This window comes from Mesoplodon bidens (assembly GCF_964165515.1).
Source record: "Mesoplodon bidens genome assembly, chromosome: 2".
NCBI classification, from domain to species: domain Eukaryota; kingdom Metazoa; phylum Chordata; class Mammalia; order Artiodactyla; family Ziphiidae; genus Mesoplodon; species Mesoplodon bidens.
The window spans coordinates 141,137,960-141,160,918 of NC_138177.1; the positions used below are offsets into that span (position 1 = coordinate 141,137,960).

At 52.3% G+C, this 22,959-nt stretch overlaps 1 protein-coding gene across 4 annotated transcripts in view; it reads left to right on the forward strand.

The window, feature by feature from the left end:
* The window catches only part of SSBP3 (single stranded DNA binding protein 3), a 165,773-nt gene extending 143,015 nt beyond the window's left edge, over positions 1-22,758 (forward strand). For 2 of the 4 annotated variants that reach the window (XM_081224112.1, XM_081224114.1), the window contains 11 exons: positions 65-141; positions 8,535-8,599; positions 9,282-9,330; positions 9,946-9,981; positions 10,470-10,524; positions 11,855-11,925; positions 15,019-15,084; positions 19,580-19,658; positions 19,896-19,924; positions 20,038-20,139; positions 20,998-22,758. In XM_081224112.1, coding sequence (XP_081080238.1) covers positions 65-141; positions 8,535-8,599; positions 9,282-9,330; positions 9,946-9,981; positions 10,470-10,524; positions 11,855-11,925; positions 15,019-15,084; positions 19,580-19,658; positions 19,896-19,924; positions 20,038-20,139; positions 20,998-21,027 — 659 coding nt within the window. In that variant the 3' untranslated portion in view covers positions 21,028-22,758. The remainder of the gene's footprint in view (positions 1-64; positions 142-8,534; positions 8,600-9,281; positions 9,331-9,945; positions 9,982-10,469; positions 10,525-11,854; positions 11,926-15,018; positions 15,085-19,579; positions 19,659-19,895; positions 19,925-20,037; positions 20,140-20,997) is intronic. The other 2 variants (XM_081224113.1, XM_081224115.1) reach the window with 1 other exon arrangement.
* The last annotated feature ends 201 nt before the right edge of the window (positions 22,759-22,959 follow it).

Genomic DNA, 22,959 nt, shown 5'->3' on the forward strand with positions numbered 1-22,959 from the left:
GCTCCCCCCCCCACTGTCTGCCTCCACCTCCTGCCACTCATGGCTCACCCGCTCTGTCACGCAGGGCACCCCAACATGGGAGGATCAATGCAGAGAATGAACCCTCCCCGAGGCATGGGGCCCATGGGGCCTGGCCCGCAGGTAACCGACCGCCTGTCTGTCTCTCCATCTCCTGGCCATCTGTGTGCACCCGCCTTCTCTCCTCTTTCCAAGTCTGTTAGTCTTTCCACGTCTCGCAGCTCGGAGGGGTGAGGGGAGAGGGCGTGACCAGGGCCCCAGCGGCCCGTTCTGCCCACAGCTGGGCAGCCCACCTGGCAGAGTTGAGGGGACCCCCAGCGAGCTGGGGAAGAGGAGCATTTGGGAGCCTTCCACGGGAGGGATTTGAGGCATTTGGAAGGCAGGGGTCTGTGTCCCCAAGCAGCGGTGTGGGTCCCCAAGGCTTCCTCCCACCCTTGGGAGGTAGGGTGGGCCTGAGCTGGCTCAACGGTCACAGTTTGTTGGGACCCAAGGCAAGATATTGCATTATTCTGCCTGCAACTCACCAGTTGTCTGAGTTAGGACAAATCACTTTCACCTCGGTGGCCCCAGCAGGCCTCAGTGTCCCCCCCAGTCCAGTGGGGGGTGAATCTGTAGCCATGGTTCTTGGTGGTACCACCCAGCTGCGAGGAGCCAGGCCGGCCAGGGCCCCGGCACTCCCTTCAACTCAGAGCTTTTGCCATTTTCATATACCAAGCTCCTGCCTAAACTTTCTTTTGCCCAGAGGGGCTCCACTGCCAAAAAGGACAGTTTAGAAACCTCTAGAGGAAATTACCTCAAGTGCCCTGCCCACCCCTTTATAGCAGCAACACAGTGGTCGCTCCTTGGGATGCAGCTCCATACCCACAGGTCCCGGGTCCCACAGCACCATCAGGCAGGGGTCTGGCAGGCCATTCCTGTTCTAGCACCTTCTCACAGTTGGCTCCCGCTCTTCTGAGTGTTTGAACACGGCTCTGGGTCCTGCAGGCGCTGTGGCAGAGAGTTTGCTGTGCTCTGCCCTCCTTGCGAATTCTCTGGTATCTGACTATCTAAAGCCAGAAGTCTGAGTAAGGAGAGGGGCATTTCACAGTGAGAGCAGGAGGATTTTGTTCTAGGGTGTTCCTTCCCTTCTTTTCTGCCCTGCCTGGAGGCCTCCTTTTCTCTCCCACTCCTGCTTGTCGGTGCTGGGATGCTCTGGGCCCCTGCACAGGTTTCCGGTTCCCTGGGGGTGAGGTCATGCCCCCACTCACGCACACATGCCTCCCTTTTGGAGGAAGAGGCGTCTGCCACACCCCACAGCCCTCCACTCTGTCTGGAATTGTATTTACAGCACACCCAGCTGCCGCGTTCTTCTCGGTGATGGCTGCAACATCTGTGGCGTTGAAAGATTCTTAGGGAGGGAGGTCCTTGCCTTTCGTTGGCCCCTTAATCCTAAAAGGAAGCAAGCCCACACCAATTGCAGCTCCAGTTTTCTTTTCTTTCCTCAAATCCCCCAGAGCTTGTGTTTTCACCAGCTCCTTTTAAGCTACCAGAGTGGCCCCTTCCTGCCAGGCGGCCGGCTTGAGCTGACCTCCGCAGGAACCCGTGGGAGGGGTGACAGGGTCTGAAAGCCAAGTGTTCCCTCTCCTGAGTCAGAAACTCTCAGATTCCTCAGCCACACACTAGAGATACTCTTGGTGTGGAAATCAGCAGTGGCCTTGGACTTCCAGGATGTCTGGGGGGCTGGGGGGGTGTCTAGGGGACACAAGAGGATGGAGTACTCCACCACCCACCCCTCTTGATTCTTGGAGACTGAGCAGCTGCATCTGTAAAATGGGAAGGAGACCAGTACTTCCTTGTATGGTTGCTGAAAGGAGGAGGCTCAAGTTCTTGGCGTGATGCTTGGCCCAGGGTAGCCTCTTAGGAAGCAATTCGTGTTTTCCAACTTGGGGCCTTAAAACCATAGTTCAGGACTCGAGCTGCTTGGGTTTGGTGATTGCTTCGCGTTTCTTTTTATTTTTTCTGGCAAAGGCCATTAACACTTGTTAAGTCTGTAGTAATACTGAGGTTCTGGAAGCTGGGAATGGATAATTATCAGACGGACCGAGGGCAGAGTGTCCCAAAGTCTAGGATTTCCTCCTGGCTTAGCGGGAGTTTCGTCGTGTCCATGTCCCTGAGCAGCAGTCTGGCACACTCTCATGGCACGTTTAAAGAGGGTGGGGGTCCTGAAGGCTGAGGTCTTGCTGAAAAGGGCCCTCCTGGCCTCACCAAGCAGGGTACAGGGGTGGAGGAGCTCTTGTAGGCTAGCAGGTCGGTGCCCAGAGGGGAGGGAGAGGCTAGCCCTGCGGTGAGGCCAGCTGACCCTTTCCACCCCGCCAACCTCAGGGGCTCTGAAAACATCTCTCCTTTTTTTTTTTTCCCTTGTTTTATTAAGATATAATTAAGATACAGCACTGTGTAAGTTTAAGGTGTACCGCATGATTTGACATACATACATCATGAAATGGTTACCACAATAAGTTTAGTGAACATCCATCATCTTATATTGATACAGAATTAGGAAATAGAAAAAAATGTTTTTTCCTCGTGATGGGAGCTCTTAGGATTTACTCGGAACAGTTTTCATGTATAACATAGAGCAGTGTTCATTCTATTTATCGTGTTGTATGTTACATCCCTAGTACGTACTTACCTTCTAATTGGAAGTTTGTGCCTTTTGACTGCCTTCATCCAGTCCTCCCCCCCACCTCCGCAGCTCCACCTGCTGCCAATGGTAACCACAAATCTGATTTCTTTTTCTATGAGTTCATTTGTTTTTGAAGTATAATTGACCTACAGCACTGTGTTAGTTCCTGTTACACAACATAGTGATTTAGTATTTCTGGACGTTTCAAAATGATTGCCACAATAAGTCTAGTTACTATGATGTGTCACCATACAATGATATTATATAGTTATTGACTGTGTTCCTCACACCATACATTTCATACCCATGACTCATTTTATTTTGCAACTGGATATTTCTACCTCTTAATCTCCTTCACTTATTTGTTTCCTCCCCCCCACCAGCCCCACCTTCCTCCCCTCTGGCAACCACCCATTTGTTCTCTGTATCTGTAACTACTTCTGTTTTGTTACTTGCTTTGGTTTTCTGTTTGTTCATTTGCTTTGGTTTTTAGATTCCATGTATGAATGAAATCATACAGTATTTGTCTTTCCTTATCAGACTTATTTCACTTAGCATGATGCCCTCAAGGTCCATCCATGTTGTCACAAATGGCAAGATTTCAGTCTTTTTTATGGCTGAATGATATTCCTCTGTGTGTGTGTACCACATTTCCTTTATCCAAGATGAATGGATAGGTTGCTTCCATATCTTGGCTATTGTAAAAAATGCTGCAATGAACATAGGGGTGCATGTATCTTTTCTAATTAGTGTTTCTGTTTCCTTCCTTTCCCATGTCACTTGTGCCCCTCTGGGTAGGGTGCAGTATTAAATTCCAGAGCCAAACCTCCCTTAGAGCAACCCAGATGTCCTCACCAGCCCCTCACTGGGGGCAGAAAGACCTGGCCTTGAGTGAGCCTGGGTCTCGGCGAGATTGGGATATGAGATGGATTGCAGGTTCTGGGGTCAGCCAAGGAGTGGGCATCGTAGAGCCTGGAAGTTTTAGACCCCCAAGCTGAGGGCAGGGAGAGGACAGGATCTACCCCCCAAGCCTTTTCTCTCTGTCCCCTGAGGGTGCTGCCCTGATCACTCAGAATGGACAGGAAAGGGATGAGCTTAGTGCTAGGAACACCGTCCTGGCCTCAGCTCAGCCTGTTTGGGCCTCCAGTCCCTCATCTGCAAAATGGGTGTCCGGTGATGACCTCACAGGGCTCACCGTGGGGCCGTGTGAAACAGCTGTGAGAGAGACCGCAGCACAAGGCTCCGCAAAGCATTGCACGGATCCCATTCCCTCCTTAGAACCTGGGCCCAGGGAGGGAGCCCTGTCTCTGCCATGCCTGGACTGTTAAGAAAGGTGACCAAGCCCCTTCAGGCAGTCTTTAGTAAGCACCACTGCATGCACAGGGCCGTGCTGAGACTGGACACAGAGGTGGGAAACCTTCAGCCTGTTATTCCAAGTGGAGAATAACATTGCTAATAGTGGGGCCACTCTAGAACTTTCTGAACAAAGAATAGGTACAGTGTGGTCTTGGGGCTACTATATAGGTTTCAAAACCGAATGGAGTAACATCATACTTTCTGAGGTTGTGTATCATTTTGGCCTAAATGTCACAAAGGAACCAGCAAACTAGGCATCACCCTGCCCTTTGCCCTCAGTGCCTCAGGCAGATTTTATTCTGGTTTTGTGAAGCAGCCAGTGGCGAAAAGGAGGTAGTATTTCCACTTAATTGTATTCTCTCTTTAAAGAATTATGCCTATGCCTGTGTCAGGTGAGAACTTCTGGCTCAGTTTTTCTTTTCTTTTTTTTTTTTTTTTTGCATCTTTATTGGAGTATAATTGCTTTACAATGGTGTGTTAGTTTCTGCTTTATAACAAAGTGACTCAGTTATACATATACATACGTTCCCGTATCTCTTCCCTCTTGCATCTCCCTCCCTCCCCACCCTCCCTATCCTACCCCTCCAGGCGGTCACAAAGCACCGTGGCTCAGTTTTTCAGAAGTGAATCCTGTTGGGGTGAGGCTGAAACTGGCAGGGCTCTGAAGGCTCCCGTGGATGCCACTTGCAGCGCGTCTGGTATTCTGGTTGGGGTGGGGTCAGCACAGCCTAGAGTCAGATCGCCAACCTGGCTTGTCTGCATTTGAGAATGTTCAGGTGAAGGATAGTCCACCATCCCTAGAGACAGTCCTGTGCCACCAGGAGAAGCTGCATCTCCCCACTGAGCCAGGACAGCCCAAGCTCAATGCCTCTGAGCAGAGACCCCAGAAGGAGATGGAAGGATCGTAAACCAGGCCAGGGCACCCTGGGCTGGTGAGGAGAGAGTGGAGCCACTCAAGGCACTTTCCCTGGTGGCTCCTCGGAGACCTCCCAGTGGGGCTGGCCAGGCTGCTACGTGACTAGAGGTGGTGGAGGGCCGGCCCAAAGCCCAGGAAACTGCCCAACAAACTGGAGACCCCTTTGACAGGTCTGTCCTAAAGACTATTCTTTGGGGCGCCAGGCAACATCAAAAAAGAGCCCCTGTGCTGAGGAGTTGCAGGAAGCAGAAGCAGGCCCCAGCCCCTGCCAGCTGCAGGGTACCTTTCTGCATCGCCATGGACCTTGCCCAAGAGTGCAGAACTGAGACCAAGAGGGTGGGGCCTGACCCTTTATAGTTCCTGACCACGGATCAGCCCCTCTGTCCAGGGTCTGGGGTGCCCTCGTCGGGACAAGGTGTAGGTGTGGGGAGGTAGACAGACATACACATGCCCACACCCCTGTGGATGTGGCCGGCTCCACGGCTGCACCAAGGACTCCTCCCAGGTCTCCAGCTGCCCCGTCCCTGCAGAGTAGTGCTGAGGACAGAGGAAGAGGCGGTGTCTGGCTATGGCCACACCTCAGAACCCAGTGCTGCGGGCAGGTGGGCACTGGGAGAAGAGAGGACCATTTCTACTGAGTCCGTGAAACTGTGCTTCTAAGCCCTCCCATCCTCTGTGAAAAGGCCAGTGTCTCTGATTTGAAAACTTGCCTCCAAAACCTGACTTTCAGCCTTCCTTTCACCCCTGATGTACTGTATGGCCTTGGGCGAGTCTTTGGCTTCTCTGGGCCTCTAGCTTGTCATCTATGAAGTGGGGGCATGTAAGTGGCCATCGGGGTCTGGGCCTCTGCAGGAGGGAGGACCTGGCAGGCCTGCTCCCTCCTGGGCAGTGGCTGTGCTGGCTTTCGGGAGTCTCCTGAGGGGGTCAGGTTAGGGCAGCAGGTGGTGCACCCGGAGCCTCCCCCTGAGGGACTGTGTGTCCAGACATCTTTCAGGAGTGAGCACCCTGCTTAATCTCCTCGCCGCTCTCTGCTGCCACGTCCTGGGCTCCCGCCGGCCCCCAGGCCAGCCTTCCACTGCATCCCCACAGTGCCGGCTACTCTCCTTGGTGTGAGAGAGAGCAGGATGCAGCTGCAGCCCCTGGAGGAGATCTCACTCTCTATCTGGAAGGCCTTTCTGGTTGGCCAGGCTGCACACAGTGGAAGAGTGGGCTGCCTGGGGAGGTGGTGAGCTTCCTGTTCTGGAGCAGCGGAAGCGAGGCTGAGATTTGTACAGGGGATTTAGTAACTGCACGTGGGCTTAGAAAGGGCCCTTTAAGACCCCATGCTTAAGGCAGCATTAAAGGCTTTGGCGTTTGCTCTGCCAACATCCCAAATCAGTACACACCTCTGAGGGCTGAGGGAGCACTTCAGAGCCATCATTTCATTTGATCCTCACACGGCCCTGTAAGGGTGGGGGCTCTCTGTCCCCATCTTATGGACGAGGCAGCACAGCGGAGGGGTTGCAGCTCTGAAGCCATGATCATAGCTGCACGAGGGGCCATCACTCTGCTTCTGCGCCTCAGTGTCTTAATCTTTAAAGTGGGGATAGTAGTGAGGTTGTGGTGGTTAAATGTAGGTGATACTAAGCCCGTAGCACAGCCTGGCACCGAGGAAGCATTGTTATTTGTGTGGTTTGCCCAGAGTCAGGCTGTGCTGGGGCAGGCTCTCCATGTTCTGACCTCAAATCTGTGGCTCTGCTCACCTCGCGTAGCATCGTCCATAGGGAGGGACTGGCCCCTTTGTTCACTGATCTTGCGGCATATTTGCTCCAGGGCAGGTGAGTGTCTTCCGGCCCAGGGACTCAGCCCTGAGCAGGCACGGGGGATGCCAGCTGCCCCGGCCGCCCTCCCCTCCCTCCCCCCACTGCAGGCCTTGCTGTCTGCCAGCCAGCCTGGCGCTGCTGCGGTCATTGTGTACACCCTGTCTGGACACTCTCTCTCCAAACCCCTCTCTGGGTGATGAGGCCAAGGAGGTGGTCCCGAGATGGTCCCTGGCTGGAGAACCTGCCACCAGCCTGACGGCGGCTCTGTTTGTCAGCTCTGGCCCTTGAGCCTCCTGTTGTGTCCCCACTCCCACCCTCCTCCCCGCCTCCCAGATGTGTGGTGTAGAGAGCAGACCCTGAGGCTCGCAGATCCAGGATTAAACCCCAGCAGAGACATTAGCTGACTGTGAACTTGGGCACATCTTCCTCCCCCCAGACCCTCAGTCTCCTCTTCTATAAAATGGGAGTAATACCAGCTTCATGGCATCGTTACAAGGTCCAAACCAGAGACTGTATGTGTTATGTGCTCAGTAAAAAACGGCCAATGCTGGCTGTTCCTTTGCCATCAAAATTCCACCAGCCTACTTTCTCCTACAAAGGCGGAGCTCAAGCTACAACCAGCCTCATGTTACTTTCCATTCATTCACTTCTTCACTCCATTGATGATTCAGTGCCCAGTCTGTGCCAGTGCTGCCACTGATGTGTGCAGTGACGGGGGATATGAAGATCAGTAAGATAGAGTTCCCGCCTTCCAAGGGGTTCAGAGTCCAGTGGGAGAGATGGACATGTGGCCACGATCATAAGCCAGAGTGCTGCAGGCCGTTGGGGGAGGACATCACAAGGCACTCTGGGAGTGACTAGGATGGAGCAGTTAACCCCACGGGATGGAGCAGGGAAGGCCTCACAGAGGTGGTGCTGTTTGAGCTGGGTATTGGAGGGCGTGTAGGAGCCTGCCAAGTGGAGAAGGGGAGGCAAGATATTTATTCCTGCGAAGAAAATAGCTCTGGAAGAGGGGAGTCGGGGAGCAGTGGTGAAGGAGATGAGCCAGGTGAAAGGCCTGGGTGCCTGGTCTGGTTGCTCTGACCCATCCCACTGCCATGGTGGGTTGTGCCGAGCTGAGTTGGGACTCCTGCAAGTTTCCAAGTTCTGTGTAGACTCTTCTCTTAATGGAACGGTGATTCCCTTGAGCAGGGAGACAGAGTTTTCCTCCTGCTCCTCCAGTACTGTGCCTGTTGAGGGCTGCACGTGCTGACACCTGCATCGGGTGACGATATGGAGGGACAGCCCAGACCCGGGGCAGGGTGGGGTCTGCAGATGCCCGGCCGCGGGACAGGCCTTTTGGGAGTGTGCCTCCCCTTCCACGTGCAGACTCAGCCCTGCCCCCGCCTGCTGGCCATTTCTTCTCCCCAGATTTCTAAGGTGGGTGGTGGTCACCAGCTGGTCCTGTTACTGAGTCTCTTCCCCTTTCCTGCCTGAGACCTGAGGGCAGGTGCCAACCAGCATCATGAGCTCCTTCCTGGATGCCCGTGTGCTTTCGAGAGACCCATCCTGAAGCCCCCGAAGATGCATCTAAAGCTGTGACTGTTCCTCTGTGCTGGCTTGTCATTGTGGTCCTGTCAGTTGGTTCCCACCCTGCATTTTTTTAATGAATGTATTACTTTCTCATCAGATCCTTTTCACAGACTAACCCTCTCGCTTATGTTCTGTTTGTTTTTCCCCCTCCTTCTCTCTCCGGTTCCCCTTCTCCTTCTCATAGACTGACGCTTGGTTATCGTTGCAGAATTACGGCAGCGGCATGAGACCACCACCCAACTCCCTCGGCCCCGCCATGCCCGGGATTAACATGTAAGGCCAACCACCCTGCTGGCGGCTCAGAGCCCATGGCTTTCCCCACCCTTTGCTCCCCCTGAAAGACTTGTGATGGGAGTAATTACTGGCACCTCTCTGGACCTCAGTCTCTCATCAGTAAAGTGAGGATGTTGAACATACCGGCAATGAAACCACATACACCCCCATATAGTGCTTGTCTGTGCCAGGCAGTCTTCCAAACTTGCTACATGGATTAGCTCACCTAATCTTCATGATAACCCTGTGAGGTGCTTATTATTATCCCCTATTGACAGATGGGGTAACTGAGGCACAGAGAGGTGAAGTAACTTGCCCAGGCTCACACAGCCCTAAGTGGCAGGGTCAGGATTTGAAGCCCTGTATGGTTGATCACTCTTTCAGTGCTTCAGTGGTGTAGCCCCTTTGCGGTAGTTGATCCCTATGGGAATCTCTGTATTCCCTTCCTAGGAAAATGCATGTGCAGAGGAAATATTATTTTCACAAATTTTGCACATAATTTATAGGAATCTATAGATTTCTACCCACAGAACTACACATTATTACCCCAGAACAGCTCTAGGAGTGTATGAAGGACTTCCTGCTAGTGATTTCAGCCCTCTTGTTCTGACCCTGCTGGCACCACCCCCTTGGTGCTTATAGCATCTTTTTCATTGTCTCCATCTCTCTCTCCCTCTCTCAGGGGCCCGGGAGCTGGCAGACCCTGGCCCAATCCTAACAGTGCTAACTCAGTGAGTACCCAGGTTGGCGGGGGGCTCTATCTGCTAGGGATTGGGTTCTAGGGTGCAGGGTGGTTCCTGTCCCCAGGTTGGAGGTGTCATGGGGAGTGGGACGTGGCAGGATTCCACCTGATGCCTCCAAGGAGAAGCCCACCTGTAAGGGGAAGGTTGGGAGTGTCATGCTGGGGCCATCAGGGGCTCTCCCCGCTGCTCTGCAGAAGCTGAGGTGTGAGCTGAGAGCCAGGCTCAGAGCCCTGTCCATGTAGAGGCTCCTGCCAACCTCCTCTTTCTTGGCAGAGCTGGCTTCCAGCACTCAGAGGAAGGAGCTGGGAAGGGGCTTAGCACAGACAGTCCAGGGCAGGAGGCCGGGGGTGGGGGAAGCTCTCACTTTCCTGTCCTAGAACTGGAGGGTCTCCTGCGCCTATGGCCCCCCCAAGGCTCCCTGCCAAGGCTCTCAGGATCGGTTCAGCATAGGAACTGGATTTGGCTCACATCCCTGGCCCCCCTAGAGACACTAACCAGGTGGCTCAGTGTGTTTCCCATCAGGAGTGGGGTTGTGTCCCCCAAAGGATTTGGAAGGTAGAGGAGGTGTCTCTGAGGTGTGGCTCATCCCCCTCTTGTTTCTAGATTCCATATTCCTCCTCATCACCCGGCACCTACGTGGTAAGTGTGTGCAGGTTTGGGGCATTGCGTGTCTAACCTCATGCGACTCTGTGTACAAGAGTACTTGGGGCGGGGGGGGGCCCTGTCTCTTTCCTTTCACAACATATTCTGAGCACAGATTCCAAACTGTGCTAGAACTTGCTGTCAATATTCAGGTATCTGTACTTTCTGGTGGCCCAGAAGTCCCCAAACAAGACCCAGAGTTGGGACCCCCATTCGGGGGACTGACGAGTAGGCAAGTCAGCTTCCACTACAGGCCTCTGGTTTCACCGGTCCCCATGTGTGTGAGCACACACGCACGCCCACAGCTACCTCTTGGTTTAAAGAAAGGAAAAGGGGAATCCAGTTCCCCCAAGCCTTAAACACCCGGGCCCCAGGTGAGCACTGGCTGCTGACTTGGCTGGAGCTCAGTGGCCTCTCCCCACGTGTGTCATCACCATGGGTTTTTTACCGTGGGTTTCTGATGTCAGTTTTTATCTCATCTCCAGGGACCCCCTGGTGGTGGCGGCCCCCCAGGAACACCCATCATGCCTAGTCCTGCAGGTAAGAAGGCTGGGGGAGGGGTGCCGCTGAGGGAGTAGGGAGTCCTGGAGGGGCCTGGGTGCAGAGCCAGGGCTTGCAAGCCACTCTTCCTGAGCAGTGCGCCCCCCACCCGGCATCTTGGCACCAAGGATTTAGTGGGCAGGAGGCCCCGGTGCCCCCAACCTGCCATGTGGCCTCAGCCGGGTCACTCCTCATCTCCAGTGAAAGGACAGGGCAGAGCAAGGAGACCCGGAAACAAGGGGTCTCACCGCCTTCGGCTCTCGCTGGTCAGAGAGAATCCTGTCCTGGTTGTCATTTCTCTAGATGACTGAGAAGGGGCTTTTGGGTTCTGGCATCCTGGGACAAGGACTCTACAGCGTGATGCCTCTTGAGTGTCTAGAGCTATTGGCTTCTGGTCCTCTGTATCAAAGATCCCTTTTCCCCTTTAATCAGAAGAGGGCATGTGTGCACACCCACACCACACCACACCACACACACACACACACACACACACACAGTATCACAATTGTGTTTTTTCCCAGCTAAGAGTAGCGTACCATCAACTAGAAGGAATTCAACATACTATCTTTACCCACCCCCAAAATAAAAAGTGAGAGGTAGTTGGATCTCTGCCCGAGAAATACGGTGCCTGCTCCTGATATAAACATGTTAGCTGATTTCCTAAGGAGACTTTTCTGGCTAATTGGGGACATGGAGGAGTCCCTCTTTCCCATCCCCTCAGCTCCCCGTAGCAGGGAAGCTGCTCAGCGGCAGGGGTGGATCTCGCGGCGACCGTGATATTCCCGCTCCTGTTCCCTCTTTCTGCTGCTGCATTTTTATGAGCTGCATGACCTACATTCAGACTGGGTCACATTAAACCACTCCATATGTTACTGCGTCTCCAGCCCCATCCCTGCCTCTCCCTCCTACCCCATCAGCTTGGCAGGGTGGTCCCATCAGCTTGTGGTGTTTCTCTTTCCCAGTTTGATTTAACACTGCCGGGCGGGGTTGGGGGAAGAGCACAGGGGGTGGTCTGGCCGCCCCTGCACTGCCAGGCAGTGTCTGGGGACCAGATTTGGTTTGCGATGGGGGAGACGGCTTTGCCGTGTCCACATTGGTATCCAGGCACCCTGAAATCCTTCCTTTCAGGGTTGAGTGGTTTTCACAGTTGAATTTTCTGCGATTAAAAACTTTGTGAATCTTCATTAAATACAAATTAGCCAGAAAATGGTGGTACTTAGAGGAAATTTTAGGTGATAAAATACAAAAGAATGAGTTCAAGTGCCATGAGTTTGTTTTAATTAAGAAGTGAATTAATCACCCCGACTTGTGCGTTTCCACTGTTCTACAGATTCAACAAATTCCAGTGACAACATCTACACAATGATTAACCCGGTGCCGCCTGGAGGCAGCCGGTCCAACGTAAGTCAGCTTCTAATAATTTACACATCAGGTACTGCGACAGATCCAACTGACTTCGTCGGCTGAGCGGAAAGCAAGCTTAGCTGATGGCAGCCATTTGTTACCAAAGATGGATAAAATAAACCATCAGAAAAGTGATTGACTCTTGGGCAGCTTGGTTCCCATTTCATAGCTGGCAGCGGGTGGGAGAGAAGTGGGTGGGCTGATTCCCACACCTCTGGTCAGAGTGGGGCGCCCAGCCTCACGGTGGGGACCCCTGCTGGCCCGAGCCGGCTGTTGACAGGGAAGAGCAGCAGGCTACAGGTGGGCCTGGGCCAGTCCCTGCTCGGCTGACTGTCTGTGCACCTGGGCGATGTCTCAGGTCCCTATCCTTGGCTGTGGAGCTTTGGGGGGAGGCCTGCCTGCTGTGTGCCTCTGGGAGCCCTCAGACCCCCCCCATCTTGTAACCTCTCTGCCTCTGCTCAGGCCCTTCCCTCATCTAGAAGCCACTTCCTCCCTTCTTGGCCTCTCAGAGTCCCAACCTGCGATGATGTTGCCGCTCAAATTCCACTTGTCCTGCTTCCTGCTCACCTACTCCCTCTCGTGTTCCCGCGCCCATGTCAGGACTGGACTGTGCAGTGGCGGCCTGTCTCCCTCTCCCGGCTGGGAGCTCCCTAAGGACAGGGCTGGTCTGACCCACAGACAACCCTTCCTTGCCAGGCGGGGGAGGTGAGTCCCACTGGCCTTGCCCTCCGGGAGCTCAGGGTCTGGAAAGGAGGCTGTCACGTGACCAAATCAGTAGTTTGTGGGCTACAGAGCCAGAGGGCGGGCTTGTGGCCCCAAGGTTGTCTCGGGCCCTTAGGGATGCACAGTTTGGTTTTGCCAGTTCGGTTCCTGATGTGCCTCCTGAATCACCCCATGTATAAATCCTGATTATGGGCTTCCCTGTGCTGGCCGCTGCGCGTGTTTCATCCTCCAGCAGCCTCTGGGTGAGGGTCATTGGCCTGCCTCCTGGGGGTGCTGAGAGGGACCTTACCCGGGGTCCTGGGACTGAGAAGTGTGGGAACCTCGCTCCTCAACTGCTGCTCCACCACCCATCTCTCCCCTTCTCCTGGGCAGCCAGCATCTCCCATAGCCCCTGCCTCTCCCTAGGGTAGCCGGCCATTTCGGGTTTTAGCACTGAAAGCCCTTGTGTCCTGGGAGATGACTTCCCAGGACACAAAAATCCTGGGTTTTGGCAATGGATGCAGGTTGGGCAGAAAAGTGTAAGACCCATATAGTGGCCCCAAAGACAGGACTGAGCACGTGAAAGTGGCATAGACTCCCCACTTCCCATGGTTGCCGTCACCGTATTTTCCTGAGCATGGATGCCAGCAGTTGTGGTCTGTGGCTCTCAATGATGGATCATCCGTGTTGCATCATTCAAGGGGTACGACTCAAGCGCGCTGCATCCGGGCCCTGGCGGAGTCCACCTTTGACTCTGCTTGCAGCTTAACTGTTTGTGTCAAGATAGTGCAGTTTTCATTTTTCACATTGTGAGTATCACGATCATGTTTTCTGAGAGCTCAGATAATGAAAATGAAAACGATGAGACCACCAGCACCAGCGTGACCCCGACACCTCCAAAAAAAAAAGGGCTGAATGAATTTTAATGACAGGTGTGAGGACACATACAACTGGGTCAGGGAGGCAAATAACCCAAACAGAACATACTGGCAAGTGTGCCGAAAAGATGAGAAGGGGTGTGGGTGGAGAAAGGGTGGGAGAGCGCACTGTAGACAGAACTGCACAGTCTGGGACGAGACAGGCACATCCTTCTAAATCAATCAGAAGTTTTGTGCATCCTCCAAAGAGACACCAGTGCTCAGTGCAAAACAGCGGCTGCCACGTTGGCCGGGGCATGAACACCGTTGGCCCTTGAATGAACACCATCGTCATGTTGCTCCATGAACTGAGAAGGTTACATTTCCTGACTCAGAGGCTGCAACTAAGTCCTGTGGGTGAACAGAAGGGGGAATTTTGATGACAAGTGTGTTGGTCCTTTAGAGTGTGCAGCTGATTCTCTTGCATCTTCGAGAAAATCAGGGAGCTTCCTTCATTATATCACATGGTTCATCACACCGTGGCAACAAAACAGTCTCCCCAGCTTTTAGGTACTTTGACTTGAAAACTGGAGCTTCAAATCATAATCTTGATTTCTGCAAAGAAGATGTTAATGAAACTGCAGAAAACAAATAAAAGATTGTTGTTCTCCATGTCCAAATGCAAACCAGACTTAGCTCGTTTATCTGCATATGTGGCAGACAGTGCAGTTAATTTGGCAAGTTTCATTTAGTCTATAAACTTCTTACCTGTTAAATGCCCCACACACCTTGTCCCCGACACTGCTGTCAAGGGGGGGAGATTTGCTTACCTTTGATAATCCAGCTTTCATGATGAAACGTTTTGGTCACTTGTCAATTTGATCAAAACCTGCAGAAACACTTAGTGAGATTTTTGAGTTTATAGAAATGGAGAGAGCCTTGGACACACGCCTACAGATGGCTGTCATTGTTGCTGGCCACAGAGAAGATGTTAAAATGTCAGCCTGCTGTGATGCTCTTCTCTGATTTGGAAATAGGATGAGATGAGAATGCAGAAAGGGATGACAGTAAAATAGAAATGTAGTTGCTGCTTCTCCAGAACTGTTTGATGATCTTTAAAGAGGCCATGAGGAGCCTAGATGAGGCTGAGTGGACGGCACTTGAGCTGTTCAGATTCGTGAGGGGTTGTGATAAAGCCTCATACAGCCAAAGTAATGGCTCACCTTTGGAAGTGAGGCTGCTTGAGGACTCAAAGTGTCACCAGTAAGGGCAGGCAAGTTAGGACTTTCCCAATTTCTTTATTAAAACTGTAACTTATTTAGAATCCAGCTTAGATCTCACAAGTTCAGATTACCTTTGCGCTTTAAAACCAGTTTCCCTAAGAAAGAGAGGTTTAATCGATAATGATATCCAGTGTGCTCGGAATGTTTAGAAATGATGGCCATCGTAGGCAGGCATAGCCCATCTGATGAGCTCCTAGATGAAAAGGGCCTGACTGACAAGCAGCTGATCTTCCAAAACCTGCTTGTAGATACAAAGTGGTTGGACATCTTTGGAGAGCTGGAAGCGATTCCTACAGATCCCAAAACCTGAGCACGTAAGCAAAATCCTAAGCACTCCACGTGCAGATGTGTTTGTTTTTTTTTTTTTTTTTTTGGCTGCTTTGGGTCTTTGTTGCTGCGCGTGGGCTTTCTCTAGTTGCAGCAAGCGGGGCTACTCTTTGTTGTGGTGCGCAGGCTTCTTGCGATGGCTCCTCTTGTTGCGCAGCATGGGCTCTAGGCGCGCGGGCTTCAGTAGCTGTGGCTCGCAGGCTCTAGAGCGCAGGCTCGGTAGTTGTGGCGCACGGGCTTAGTTGCTCCGCGGCATGTGGGATCTTCCCGGATGAGGGATTGAACCCGTGTCCCCTGCATTGGCAGGCGGATTCGTAACCACTGTGCCACCAGGAAAGTCCGTGCAGACGTGTTTGTGGAGAGGATAGTCTGGTGTTACCACGTTGGACTGACACCAGGGCCTTGATAAGAGCAGAGCGGCATGTCAGTGCATTTTCCATTTGACTCTGTATTCAGTTTTGCCACTACGTGAAAGGAAAGAAGGATGCCCGAGAGCCTGCAGGCAATTCGGGGAAGTATTAGTGGAAAAGCAAGCGCCATTTGCCCTGTTGGACCCCTGAAAGCAAGACGGGTCCTCAGCGGCTCTAATGGACACCACCCCCACCACACACACACAAAAAATAGGCCAGGTTCTTGCTTTGGCCATGTCTTCTCACACTGGCATGGTCTGGTCCAGAAACGTGGCCTCAGGAGGTGCCACCAGTGTTCCCATCAGTACACAGAGGATATAGGACTGAACGATCTTCCTTGAATGGATTATCCAAGACATCTACCCAATGAAAGAAACAGTGCTAGCTTTTTGTACGTAGAACCTTTTTTAAAATCTTAAAAAAAAAAAAAAAGGCGGAGCAAAAATATCCTATTGTGATACAGGACAGAAAAAAATGTCAGTTTTTAGAAACTAAATATAGGTAGTATCTGTTTAATCAGTCCTGTTGTATTTAGGTTCTCTTGAAAAAATCTTACATGTGTGTGTTCAATAAATACACAGTAATATAGCCTACAACATTTAAATATCCAGTAAAGAGTTGAAATAATACACTGTGTCAGAAGAAAGAAATATTATAAAAGTGTTGTGTTTTTTCCACACGTCATTTGTTTAAGTAGTCCTACTGTTGCCCCTGTTAACTAGTTCAGCTGTTCTTTAATAGCATTTAAGTAACAGAAAAGTAAATAATACAGAATAAAGAAGTGGTGCTGGGACAACTGGATATCCACGTGCAGACGAATGAAGTTGGACTGCGTCCTTACAACATATACAAAAATTAACTCAGTGTAGACCCTAGGGCCTAAATGTCAGAGCTAAAACTGTCAAATACTTAGAAGAAAATGAAGGAGTAAATCTTTGTGACCTGGGTTAGCAAAGCCTTCTTACCTACAACACCAGAAACACAAGTGACAAAAAAAGTAGCTGCACTAGACTTCATTAAAATTTAAAACTCGAGGGGCTTCCCTGGTGGTGCAGTGGTTGAGAGTCCGCCTGCCGATGCAGGGGACACGGGTTTGTGCCCCGGTCCGGGAGGATCCCACATGCTGAGGAGCGGCTGGGCCCGTGGGCCATGGCCGCTGAGCCTGCACGTCCGGAGCCTGTGCTCCACAACGGGAGAGGCCACAACAGTGAGAGGCCTGCGTACCGCAAAAAAAAAAAAAAAAAAAAAAATTAAAACTCGTGCTTCAAAGGACACTGTCAAGAAGGTAAAAGGACAACCCACAGAAAATATTTGCAAGTCATATGTCTGGTAAGGGACTTGAATCCAGAATATGTAAAGAACTCTTAAAACTCAATAATAAAAAAACAAACCAGCTTAAAAATGGCCCAAGGGGAATTCCCTGGTGGTCCAATGGTTAAGAATCCAACTTGCAATGCAGGGATGCCAGTTTGATCCCTGGTGGGGGAACTAAGGTCCCACATGCCACGAGGCAACTAAGCCCACACACCACAACTACAGAGCCCGCATGCCGCGACTACAGAGCCCACGCGCTCTGGACCCTGTGCCCCACAACTAGAGAGAAACCCACGTGCCACAACTAGAGAAGAGCCTGCGTACCACAACTAGAGAGAAGCCCACGCGCCATGACGGAAGAGCAACTAAGACCCGACGCAGCCAAAAAATAAATTTAAAAGTAAATGGGCCAAGGATCTGAATGGACATTTCTCCAAAGGTGTACAAGTAGCCAATGAGCACGTGAAAAGATGCTCAGCGTCAGTTACTAGGGAAAAGCAAATGAAAACTACAACGAGCTATCGCTTCACACCCACTAGGGTGGCTAGAATCGGTAAGATAAGGAGCGGTGTGGGCGAGGATGGGAAGACATTGGAACCCTCACACATAGCTGGTGGGAACGTGGAACGCGAAGTGGTGCAGATGCTGTGGAAAACAGTCTGGCAGTTCTTCGACAGGTTCAACAGTTACCCTGTGACCCTGCAATTCCACTCATAGGTATCTACCCCAGAGAAATGAAAGCATGTCCACACAATAATTGTACACAGATGTTCACAGGAGCATCAGTCATAATAGCCAAAAAGTGGAAACAACCTAAATGCCCATTGACTGATGAATGGGTAATTAAATGTGGTATATACATACAATGGAATGTTACTTGGCCATAAGAAGGAATGAAGCACTGGACACGTGCAGCAACATGGATGAACCTTGAAGACATTTTGCTAAGTGAAAGAAGCCAGCCACAAAGGTCACATATAATTCTTCTGTATGAAGTGTCTAGAACAGCTAAATCTGTAGAGACAGAGAATAAATTAATGGTTGACTGGGCCTGGGGATTCAAGGTGGGGGATGGGGAGTGACTGCTAATGGATGCAGGTGATGAAAACGTCCTAAAATGGATGGCGGTGATGGTTGCACAACTCTAAATACACTAACAACCACTGAATTGCATACGTTAAATGGGTCAGTTGTATGGTATGTGAATCATATCTCAAGCTGTTAAAAAGAATAACAAAAATACACATAATATGTAATTTAAGATACCTGTTTGTTAAATATACGTATGTTGCAGTAATAACACCTGTGCACAATTGTTTATTACCACATTTTGGGATTCTTTTGGTCTGGTATGACTGCGTCTGGGTTTGGCTCCTTAAAAAGTTGGTCACCCTCATCCTCCTATCACTTGGGTTCATAAGCATGAAATTGGTTGCCAGATGGCAAAATGTGCCCCAAAGCCTGCGAGTGGCCCTGGGAGGCCACTGGGGAGGCAAGGATCCTGCACCCACAGGGTGTGTGAGTGGGCGGCGGGGTGAGGAAGCGGCTGGTGCCCCAGCCCCTCCCCTGCAGTCTCGTCACATCGGTTCCTCCTCCAGCCACGCTGTGCTGCCACCTGCTAGGAGGCCTCTTTCTTCTGCTCAGGCAGGACCCCTGCAGAGAGCAAGGCCGTGGCCCATCTCTGCCGCCCAGAGTCTATCCCTCAGTTATTTAGGCGCTCTGCCTCCTCCTCCGTGCAGCCTGTTCTGATTTCTCTGCCCTTTCCTCAGTGCTTTGTCTGCAGCTCTCTTTGGATCTCAGCATCCTGTGGGGAAGTTGGGTGTCCGTGGCTGTGCTCCTCCTTCAGACTGAGGCCCAGGTGTGACTCAGCTCTGTGTCCTTAGTGCCTGGCACAGGCCTCCATTCTGCCACTTCGTCCCCTGTCCACCCTGGAATCCAGTCTGTATCCCTGGGCCTTGGCTCTCCAGACTGGGCTCAGCCATCCCTTGGTGGCCGTGCGATGTGACCTCTGGCCTTTGGTTGCTGCTTTGCTGAGATGGGGAGGTTAGTTCCAGACAGACCTGAGGAGGCGGGTAGAGCAGATTACACGTCTGGTGTCTGGTCTGTCTGCACCGTCAGTTCTGCTCATTAGTGAGCTCCCCCACACAGTCCCAGCGAGAGAAGTCCTGCCACCCACGCCCCAGCTCCCCACACGTTTCTGAGGAAGAGCCTGGAGGAGGCTAGTGTGATGGTTCCAGGGCCAGGCTGCCCACGGTCCAGCCCCAGCTCCTCCATCTCTCCTACTTGGGAGATCGTGGGCAAAGCATGGTCCACTCTGTGCTTCAGTCTCCTCATCTGTAAAATGGGGAGGAAAAGCACTAATGTTTTTGTTTCCTGGCCTGGCAGTTGGTCACTCCGTCTGTGTGAGGTTCTCAGCGGCGAGCCCCGCACGCTGCCCCAGGGATGGAAAGAGCCCGGGATGGGATCCAGCAGGCCTGGTTTGAGAGCTGTCTCTGGGTGGCCTTGGGCCAGTCCCTCTCTCCAGGTTGGTTTCCTCCCGTGGTGCATAGGAGTGAGCGCCTCTGCCTTGCACAATTCCTAGGGCCGAGGGGAGGCACCAGCTCCGGCCTCCTGGTGTTAAATTAAATGCCTGAGTGTGTGAGAGTGGCCCCGCCAGAATGGATGCTCCCAGGGGATGCAGCTGGGCATGGGAGCCCTGCGAGGGTTGCAGCCGAGCCGAGAGCCCACTCAGCTGCCACGCTCTGTGCTTCTCCCACAGTTCCCGATGGGTCCAGGCTCGGACGGCCCGATGGGGGGCATGGGTGGCATGGAGCCACACCACATGAACGGCTCGTTAGGTGAGTCAGCGCCCTGACCTCATCATGCTGCCCCCCGCCCGACCCTCCCGGGAAGCCTTCTCTGCCTTGGCTCCTGGCTCCACTAGGCCGGGTCCCCACAGGAAGATCCCAAGAGGAAGATGTTGCCTAAGTAGAAGATCCTCTTTGCAGAGATGTTTGAGCTTGGGTGGAAGGGTTTGGAGGCCCCTGCACAGAAGGGTGGGCAAGAAACTGAACTGGATTCTTTTTTCCTTTCAGGGTCAGGTGACATAGATGGACTTCCAAAAGTGAGTGTGTATTCCTTGTCTCCTCCCTGACAGCACCACCCAGAAAGCCTTTCCCCCATCTGGGGGGCAGGTTGCTGGGGGCGCGGGGCTTACCTCCTCTGCTCTCCCTGCAGAATTCTCCTAACAACATAAGTGGCATTAGCAATCCTCCAGGCACCCCTCGAGACGATGGTGAGCTAGGAGGGAACTTCCTCCACTCCTTCCAGAACGACAATGTAAGTGTGCCTGCCACCACCCTCATTTCACCCCTGGGTCCTCACCGTATCCCCTGGGGCCTGGGGACTGTTGATTTAAGTTTCAGTCTCCTGGCCAAGACCTGCCTGCTGGGCCAGTGTCCTGGCAGCTGTGTCGTGGGCCTTTCACCTCGGTTATTTTTCCACACAAAGTGCAGAGCCCTCACCTCCCCCACCCCCCTCCCCAGCTGTGTGGCGCTGACCCCTGCTACCTGAATCTGACCTTCCCGAAGCATCCACATGGAGGCGCAGCGCCTCCAGCAATGAAGAAGCTGACGTGGCTGGACGAGCCCTGGGCTCTGGCCCACTGGGTCTCTGTCCCAGTCTGTCTTCCTCCTGTCCTGGGGAAGGAGTTTCACGCAACCAGTGACTTCCCGGGGTCTCGGTGCCGAGGAGCTGGCCGTCTCCTTTTTCACATTGGGCCTCTATTTACAGTGTCATCTGAAGAAACGATGTCATGGTTAAGCAGCTTTTGAGAACCCCAGGCCGGCTCCCACCCCAGGGCACCCTGTCTGTGCTCCGGCTCGTCAGACCCCAGTTCTCTGCAGTCCGTGGCCCCATGAGGGGAGGGCAGGGGCTGCTGCTGCTTTGCTTGGAAAGAAGGCGTGATTTGGAGAGGGAAAGGGGCCAGGGGAGAGGAGTCAGGGACACGGGCTGGTGCCAAGAGGTGGCTCCTAAGTCCTGCCTGCTGGCCCCCTGCCCACCCAGTGCCATCATGGGTGTCTCAGCCCAGCCATCCCCAGACAGGCCCAGTCCAGCTCTGTGCAGTCAGACCTCCACAGGGCTCTCCCACACCCTTGCCCTCATGACCCCCCCTCTTCTCTGCTTCTCCCCTTCCAGTATTCTCCAAGCATGACGATGAGTGTGTGATCCCCCCTCCTCTTCTCTGAGACGCTGAGAGAGCCGGCATTGCAGGCGGGAAGGTGCCAGAAATTATGCAAGAAGAAGTGAGGTGTCATTACCCAGGAGCTGGGGGAGGGGCATCTCCTGCTCCCCCTCAACCCTCCCCCTCCCCTCCCCCAACCTTTCTCAACTTTAGTTTCATGCAATAAAAAGGCCGAACTTTTTATTCCATAAAACATGAAGGACAAAACTCAAAAATACATTTCAAGTCAATGACCAGAAAAATCCCACCCCTTGCCCTTTCCCCAAAGGACCTTTTATGTACATGACACATTTTTGTTGTTTTTTGTTTGGGGTTTTACCGTTGTTGGGATTTTTTTAATTTGTTTTCAGGGGGGTTTTTTTGGGGAAAAATTTTTAAAAATGGAAGCTTCTAGCAAGCCCCCCCCACCCCAATCAACCTCTTTGCTTTCTTCTTTAAAAAAAAAAAAAAAAAGGACAAAAAAAAGCAAAAAACAAAAAACAAAAAACAAAAACCCAAGCCCTGTTGTCTGTCTGTACCCAAGCCCTTCCACCAGGAAAGCTAGTCTAGGTGTGAGATCTCACCTGTCTTTGTAGCCATCTAAAAATAATAATAATAATTATAATAAACTGGGCAGTTTACAATCGGTGGTTTCTTTCAAATGGCCTTTTTGGGAAAGAAAAAAGGAGTCACCCTTTTCCACTTGGGGTTTTTGGTTTGTGCTGACGGGCAAGGGAAGGGCAGGAACCTGTCTTGTTTCTGCTTGGTCTCCTGGCGAGGTGGCGACAGCAGCTGCACAGCTTCGACCCCAGACCCCCTCCCCCGTTACGTGGCCGGAGGGGCCAGACCACCGACCGCTTTCAGGATCCCGCCCCAGTGGAGCTGTGCTGCGACCCAGTGGCATGCACTGTGTTCCCAGGACTGCTTCCTCTCTCTTCTGGACCTCTCCCCGCCCAGCGTCCCGCCCTCCAGCCCCCTCCTCAGCCCCCACCCCCGTCTTCCCAGTGAGAATCCTGCCAGCGGGGTGGTGGCCTGGAGCGCAGTGGGGGAGGCCGCCCCGACAGGATGGCTATGACCTGGGACATGGAAACTGTGACCTCCGCGTTCTCATTCCTCAAATCGTCGTCCTCGTGTGTGCGGGCAGTGGAGGGCTGGAGTTTGGGTTTTCTTTTGTTTTTTTCCCCTCTTGATTCTTCTTTTTCAAAAATGGGATATTGACCAGAATTGCTCTGTGTGCGCTTGGAACTGGACAGAGAGACTTTGGAATAGCTGTGGGGGGCAGGGGGGACGCCAGCAACCAAACAGATGTACTGTTTCCGGTCCTGTTTTTATTTTCAAAAACCGGCAAATGCGACAGTGGAGCCTGTCCCCTCCCAGGAGGGGTGACTCGTGGCCTCCTTCACCTCACCACCCCCCATCGAAACCTCTGTGTCTTGCCCTGAAGACACCAGAATTCTTTGTACATTTACACCCCTCCTCCTCCTCCTCCCCTGTAGCTGGTCTTTGTTTTCGTCCCTCCCTTTCTGATCCATGTATATCATATTATGTGAGATATCATCTGCCTGAAAAAAGACCTTGTGCGGATTCTTGGGAACATTGTAGCTGTTTCTGTGTTTTTTCTTACTTTGTAGTCTGGTTCTGAATTAAGAGAGGAAAAAAAAGTAATTATGATACATTGTAGTTTGTGTACGATATATGTTGATAACGTTTTATTAAAGGGACATCTTTTTTCCGCAGCCCTTCCTGACATGTTTGGGGGGAACGTGGGTTGGAGTTCATTATACTGATTACAAAATGCCAGGCAACTGGTTGGGCAGAATTTTTGTTCCTGGTGCAGGGCAAGATTTTGGTCTGTGCTGTTTCAGGAGTTGGCCTTCTTTTCCTGGGCATGTTAATCTCCTGTGGAGAGTTGGGGAAGATGGGAGGACATTGTCTCA